At 46.5% G+C, this 7,834-nt stretch overlaps 1 protein-coding gene across 1 annotated transcript; it reads left to right on the top strand.

Annotated features, from left to right (window-relative positions):
• Window positions 1-5,551: 5,551 nt before the first annotated feature.
• On the top strand, window positions 5,552-6,802 carry LOC124694697 (peroxidase 44-like). Its single transcript, XM_047227653.1, has 2 exons — window positions 5,552-5,764; window positions 5,864-6,802. The coding sequence occupies exons 1-2, from the start codon at window positions 5,552-5,554 to the stop codon at window positions 6,800-6,802; spliced, it is 1,152 nt and encodes a 383-aa protein (XP_047083609.1).
• The last annotated feature ends 1,032 nt before the right edge of the window (window positions 6,803-7,834 follow it).

The raw sequence follows: 7,834 nt of genomic DNA, 5'->3' as shown, positions 1-7,834 counted from the left end.
ATCACACCATATAAACAATGAATTTAAAATTCAAACATAAGATATAAATTCAAATCACCTTGAATTTCAAAGTGAATATCACACACAATATTTAATCAAGAATATAAACATTACATAATACAAAGCTCATAAACCAAAACTTGAGCTTTATTGATATACAACACAATTACAAAGTCTTTACAATATTCTTGATACAAGAATTGAGATATAATGATCAGTAATAAAAGAAAAGGAAAATTACAAGTTTAATTCTAAACTAAACCTAAACTAAGTGTCTTGAGGATGATCTTCTGGCCATAGTAGCATTCAAACCTGCAAAATAAAACAGAGAACAAGAACTAGCCAGAATATAAGTGTTAACACAAGATTCAGTTTAGACAGTTAGCAGAAATAACACAAAGTTCAGTTTGGACAAGGCAAACCGTCACAAGCACACTTGTGCTTGTCCAAAAATCATGGACAAGCACAAGATAGACATAGGCAGACTCAAGACTCGAGCAAGCCACAGGGGCTCAAGTTTCACCATATGAAGGCTGTTGCTAGGCAAGCAACAGCAAGGCAAGGCAAAGGATGAGTCATAAAGTAAATTAGCCTGTGTGTCATGGCCAGGGAAGAAGTAGAGGCCATATAAATAGCACACAAACCCTAGAACCTTGACAGTCGACCAGAATTGCAAATCACCAGGTAAGGGTGAAGCAAGAACAAGCACAGTTCATCCAGTTCATAACCAAGAACAGAAACCAACACAACCAACTTAGCCACCAGGAATCATGGTGACCTGAGAAGATCAACCAGACCCTGGAGGTGAAGGGCTGTGCACAACAGAAACCCCAAGTCTGCATCAACCAAATATTTCACACTAGGAGCTGGAACAAGGTATACCAAATACCTGGACAGCATCCAATGGATCTGATCCATCACATATGCATGAAATAAGCATGGGATGAGCAGATGCTCATATGGGTAGATCATCACTTGGTTTTCACCAAGGATTACCGCTACCAAAAGCTACTAAAAATAGAAAGCATCTAGGTACAGTATCTTGTACACTGAAACTAGCACACATGCACAGATGCACACACTAGCCGTATCACATGCACAGATAGCACCAAGAGATGAATTGCAAGGATTAGCAGACTAAGACTACACAAGTAAATCCTAAGCTATGAACCATCGAGAACCCTAGATTTTCATCGAGCAAGCATATTGGCATTCATCTCAAGGATGATTCCCAAATATGCAAGCAAAGGTTGAGTAGCCACAAAATCCAACTAACTAAGTGAGCAACCAATCAGCAGCAAGGCTACCGAGGTCACATCACACTTAGCATCAATTAAAATGAAGCCAAACATAGCACATCATTATCCAGGAATGGATTCAGATTCAATTGCTTGCCAGATAATCATGAACAGCCAAATCATTTGCAAGCAAGTCATTTAAATCATTACTGCATAAGCAGTTCATCATAATTTAATTAATACAAGCATGAATTTATCACAGATCCATGCTAAGCACTGACAGTAGCATACTAATAAGCAACACAATTTAACCACTGCACCATAACCACTAGAGCAAGTCCAGTAGCTTAAGTAAGCAACAGCATAGTGATGCTTGAGCATCAGCATCACAAGGAAATTGAATCACTTAGCCACAGTATTAATCAGTAAGCCATCACTGACATTGAATTGATCAAATGGATCAATTATAGCAAGCCAAGCTACACAGGGAAGTTAGCCAACAAGCAAGGAATGATCCAATGGATCATTGGCTTGCATAGACAGCACTGAAGTATATCACAGGCACCACTGGCACACACACAAGTGTCACCGATGCATCACAAATACACCTAGACAAGCAAGTATGATATCCCAAGTAAGAATAAACAAGCCACAATCAAGCATAGCATGGCATAGCTAGCTTTTGAGCAAGCACAACAGAGCATGGCAAGTATAGAGCATGCTAGGAGCAGCAGAGAAGCAAGCACAACATGAATAGCAAGCAAAGCAGCATGTGCCAGTACCAGTAAATGGTAATTGGGCCATGAGCTTGCAGTAAACAGAAGCACAGGAAGATTGCGCAGCAATAGCATGGCTCTGCGTGATCACAGGATCACCAGAGTAACGAGCATGAGGAGGAAGAAGAACAATGGCAAGGGAGGCGCACGTAAGAGAAGGAAGAGATGCAACACTTACTTGCGCCCGGAAGCGTAAGCTAGGGCATGGCGAGGCAGGTGCTCGCGCGGCCCTAACAGCTGCAAGTCCAGGGAAGGCGTCGACGTTACGCCGGCGAACCCAGACACGAACCAGCACCACCGTAGCAAGCACCTGAGGCGACGGCACGAGTACTGCGAGCAGCACCCGCGCCAGGTCAACCCCAGGCGCGTATCCATCGTCGGCGAGGACGAGAGCTCGCCGGAGTTCGTCGAGGTGAATCTCCACGAGATCCAGAACGGAGGCGATTCGCCAGTAGAGGAAGCAAAAGGGAAAACCACGCGGACAGATCGATAGATCTGCACGCGGCGGTTCCGAATCGGTAGGTGGCTACGGCGGGGAAGCTCGGCGATGGCCGGAGCGAGGCGGCGGCCATGGCGGCGACGCCATCGCCAGGGCGTCGCGAGAGAGGCTAGGGTTAGAGACGAAGAGCGAGAGAGGGCCGAGTGAGTGAGAGCGTGGTGGGCCGTGCGGCGCCACCGAACCCAAAAGGGATTAGCCTTATTGGGCCGTCCCCGGGTTTAGGTAAATGGGCCGGGCCCAATATGGGTCCAGGGGGTATTTTGGTCTTTTAACATTTAATAAAAGGCCAGAACTTTACCAAATTTTAATAAATCAAATACAACTCTAAAAATCCATTAAAAATTGGATTAATGAATGAAAAATAAATCTTAACAAGAATAAAATATGAAATGGAATTTATGAGACAAATTCAAAATTATGAATTTTAAGAATGTAAATAATAACTTGGAATTTTAAACTATTATTTCCTTGTAAATAAAATTCAAGGAAAAATCTCAAATAAGTTCAAATACTTATTTTCAAACATTTCAAAATGAAATTCTACTATTCCAAGTCATTTCTATTGGAAAAGAGTATTTTTCCAAGAAAAATACTATATTCCTTTTTATTCCAAAAACTATAGAGGTAACTCTATGATTTCAAATTATTTTTGGAATGATTAAGGAAATCACCAAGTAAAAATAGTTTTACTTTGAATTGTTGTACTCTGTGTGAATTAAAATGGTTTATACTTTTAAATCAATTGCAAGTTACCGTCAAAGACATAAAATCTTAAACTTAACCCTAAATTGCTATAACTCAGCGGGGTATAGGGATTCAACATAAAATAATACATCCATGATTGCATTATTTGGATTTTATAACATTGTCCTTACCGGACAATGATGCTTCTTACAGAACCCGAGGTCCGGGTTCCATCAACCGCATTGAACCGCACTATCTCGCAGTCCACAGTGCAAGTTCACCCTTGCTCATGTCAACTTGAGTATTTTCTACTACTTTAATGCAAAGCTATATACTTATCATTCCCGCATCGCAAATGAAATGTTACTTTCCAACTATGAATATGACTATGTGGTCGGCAATGGAACCATGGTATGTGTTGATATGGTGGAGGTTCCATTGCAATGGGTTATATCACCCTAGGATTAAATTACCAATGCCGTCCAGAGTGATTCTAGCGCCGTACAAATCACGTTGACCATGAGATCTATAATGGCTCGGGGAAGCCAGCCGTATCTTTTCCCTTCGCACGCCAACGGATTGGTAGAGCCGGCGGGGTGTTGGAGGCACTCGCAGTAGGTTGGGATAACCTTTTAAATCCCCATCCATTAGTGATGATGGCTCTACGATCTATGAAGGATTGTCCGGAGTACACCATGAGTAAAGCCGTATTATCGGGGAAGTCTACTCGGAGGTGTACGGTTGGACAAAAGGGTGGGTTTGCGATCGCGGAGAAGGCGGTGTGGGCTTGGATCTTTATACCCGGCCTCACACCAAAGGAAGTGTGAACGGGGGCAAGTCCTCGCGGATGGCAAAAAGGGTGAGATCTCTTGTGGGAAAAGTAACGCACCTCTCGCAGAGTGTATCAAATTGTGGTTGTCACTCCTTGTTCCGGGAAGGGAACTGCGAACGCGGCAGAAAGGAACTCCACGAAGTTCTAGTCAACTCGTGAAGACCGACGGGCATAGTTTTCATAATAAAAGCAACCTTTTGAAGAAATGATTGCAAAACATGCATTGACCTCGCGATTTCCGATCAATGGTCGTAGCTAGTGCATCAAACACCTTTTTACTCTTTTAGAACTTGCTGAGTACCCCTGTACTCACTTTCTTTCGACACCCTTGCTAGACTCGTGATCCGGAAGTGGAGGCCATCAACGATGGAGCACCAGAAGGAAGTTACGAGCTGGTCTACGAAGAACCTGATCTTACCGGCGGAGTGGAAGGCGTAGACTATGGGATAGTCTACGGACCAGATGACACGGAGGTGGAGGCATCATAGAGCCGAGCAACGTAGAACTTACCTAAATAAGTTGTTGAGCTCTCTTAATATTTAGTTATAAGTTGTAATCGTACTTAAGTAGTATCTTAGGGTGTTCTCATAGGACCTGTGAGAATACCAACTTGTAAGACAATGTTTGTACTAATGTATGGAGTGTTATGACCTGCAATGTTTCTGTTGTACCACTCGGAGGGATATGGCAATTTGTGAAGAAGTCCCTTCACAAAGATCATATCAACGACTTGTATACTACAACATGCAGTGGTATGCTGGGTCACCGCAGGATGTGAAAAAAATGTCTCTTCTGTGGATGCAATGAAACTATCAGTCATCTTTTCTTCAAATGTCCTCCAGCTAGATACATTTGGAATGTGGTCAGTTGCACTTTTGGTATGAACTTCCAATTTGAAACTGCTGAACAATGCATTTCCACCTGGTTGGAAAAGTTTGTGCCGTCTCTCCTCCCTCCCTCCCTTTTCTTTGCTATTTTTTTTGCGGGTCCCTTTTCTTTGCTGTTGAACAAGAACTAGGGTCTTCTCAGTTCTGTTTGGTATGTAAAACCTTAAGTAAGAGTGTCTATGTAGTGTTTGGTGGTATGGTCTGTGACTTTGTAGTAACAAAATGGTTTCCTTAATGAAACCAGGGACGAAATTCCTTTTATCTAAAAAAAAGAATTGATTGGAATACTTCGTAAAAAATGCAATGCATGTTAGCACAGACTGTGATCGATTTTCATGTTGATTGCTTGAGGACACACAAGTGTCGGGTGTCATAGTACAGGCATAGGCAGGTGGACATGCATATGCATGCCGATCGATGGAGAAAAGCTAGAGATGTGAATGGAGATGGAAGGAAGCCATGGGCTCATCCTATTATTACACACACCTCGAACAAGGCAGAGAAGAGACAGCCACCCAGTGATGCGCGCCCTGTCCGCGCCGCGCGGGGGCTCCCCTGTTGACCGCCTCGGTATTAAGCGCGACCCTGGGCGTGTCCCGGCATCGCAAGGCTTCCCTTGCTCCCACCCGCGCACCATGGACGCCTGTCGCCTCCTCCTCCTCCTCCTCCTCGGCTTCCTCGCCGCCGTCGCGCCCCTGGCCTCCGCCCAGCTCTCCCCCGAGTTCTACAAGGACTCCTGCCCGGACGCCGAGAAGATCGTCGCCGCCGTCATCGAGAAGAAGCTCAAGGAAGACCCCGGCACCGCCGCCGGCCTCCTCCGTCTCATCTTCCACGACTGCTTCGCCAATGTACCTACCCATTTTCATTGCATTTGCTTTCATTACGAAAATGATAGTATATTCATTGGAGATGGCAACGTGAACTGGTGGTGTCCATGCATGGCGTAGGGCTGCGACGCGTCCATCCTGATCGACCCTCTCTCCAACCAAAGCGCGGAGAAGGAGGCCGGGCCCAACATCTCGGTGCGCGGCTTCGAGGTCATCGACGAGGCCAAGAAGGAGCTGGAGGCCAAGTGCCCCAACACCGTCTCCTGCGCCGACATCGTCGTCCTCAGCGCCCGCGACTCCATCCACCTCGCCGGCGGCCCCGCCTACAAGGTGCAAATGGGCCGCCGCGACTCGCTCGTCTCCAACCGCGAGGAGGCCGACAACAACCTGCCCGGCCCGGACATCCCCGTCCCCAAGCTCGTGTCCGAGTTCCTCTCCAGGGGCTTCACTGCCGAGGAGATGGTGGTGCTCCTCGCCGGAGGCCACAGCATCGGCAAGGTCAGGTGCATCTTCATCGAGCCCGACGCCACGCCCATGGACTCGGGCTACCAGGCCAGCATCAGCAAGCTCTGCGACGGGCCCAACCGGGACACGGGATTCGTCAACATGGACGAGCACAACCCCGACTCCATCGACGGCACCTACTTCGCCAACGTCATCGCCAAGAAGATGCCGCTCACCATCGACCGTCTCCTGGGGATCGACTCCAAGACCACGCCCATCATCAAGGACATGCTCAACAAGCCCGACGACTTCCTGCCCTCCTTCGCCAAGGCCATGGAGAAGCTCAGCGAGCTCAAGGTCATCACCGGCAAGGACGGGGAGATCAGAAAGACATGCTCCGAGTTCAACAACCCCATGCCCGCCACCGGGGGCTCGGTCATACGGATCAGCTCCGCCAACCCCGAGGACCTCGAGGGGTTGTCCTCCGGAGGGAAGGAGGTGTCCGGCATCGTCTCGCAGGGCTCCAAGGACCCCCTGCCGGAGGCCAAGGTCGTCGACGGGCACCGCAAGAAGGTGGCCGGCAGGCACCACAAGCTCCGCGGAGACAGCTCCTAGAAGCCGCGCCCCTTGTTACTACCACCTACGACCTGCCATCCCTCTCCGCTCCGGCGCGCCGCCGTGCCTGCAACGCGCCTAGGCCTGACCACCTCCAGCGTTCTCCTTCAAATTATTGCTCTTCTGGTTTTTGTTCATTCTTCTTCTCACAATACGTACTCTTGCTCTTGTTTGTAGAAGGAACGAGCGTCGACGTGTACCTACAAATACACGGCTAGTTGATTAGTAGGCTTATTATCAATTGATTCGAAGCTAAGTAATACCGAGGTGTCGAGTTTTTAACAGCGACCACAGCCATTGTTTCTCTTGATTTTGTTCTATTCTTCCTTTGGCAGCTCAAATTGGGTGCCCAATAAAATTCTGCCAGTTTTGTGCTTCTGTTTTGTATGCATACAGAGTTATACATTGTACAGTGTACTTGTTTTCATAGATGCACTATACACTTGTAGTATTGTTTGTTGATAGGTCAACATAATATATACGGTGGCAAAGATGTAATCCATCTAACGCCGATCCACATAACTTACTCGAGTACATTTGTTTCCCCTATTCACCTCGAAAAAAAAAACATTTGTTTCCCCTATCTTTGACTTGGAACAGGCCGGGAACATCAGTTGCCTTTTTTTAGAAAGAGTTAATAGCATTGCACGTATACATAAACTTGTTTACCAGCGCAAACTCATACGCAAACTTGTAAATTAAGGTAAACTGGTCTACTAACTTGGAACTAGAGTGTGGTGGCGGTGCCGTACTGGTGCTCTCCGGCGTGGTAGAGACGGGGGAAGAGGAGTACTATTTTTTCACGCAATTACTTTTTTCAATTAGCTTACAAGTGGGTCATCGGTCCAGATCAGCAAGTCCACCAGGTTTTCTTCCACTTTGGCCTTATAGGTGGGTCCCACCAGTCATAAACAGTGTCAATTCATGCTTAGTTCACGTGTAGTGGTTTTGCGAAACTTCAAAAAAAATGTACTCCCTCCGATCCATAATAATTCTTGGGGGAGGGAGTAATTTTTTTTGTCCTGAAAAAGA

This window comes from Lolium rigidum, chromosome 3, assembly GCF_022539505.1.
Source record: "Lolium rigidum isolate FL_2022 chromosome 3, APGP_CSIRO_Lrig_0.1, whole genome shotgun sequence".
In the NCBI taxonomy this organism is placed as follows: Eukaryota; Viridiplantae; Streptophyta; class Magnoliopsida; order Poales; family Poaceae; genus Lolium; species Lolium rigidum.
The sequence above is the reverse complement of the archived record's forward strand: the minus strand, read 5'-3'. Positions and strand labels throughout refer to the sequence as shown.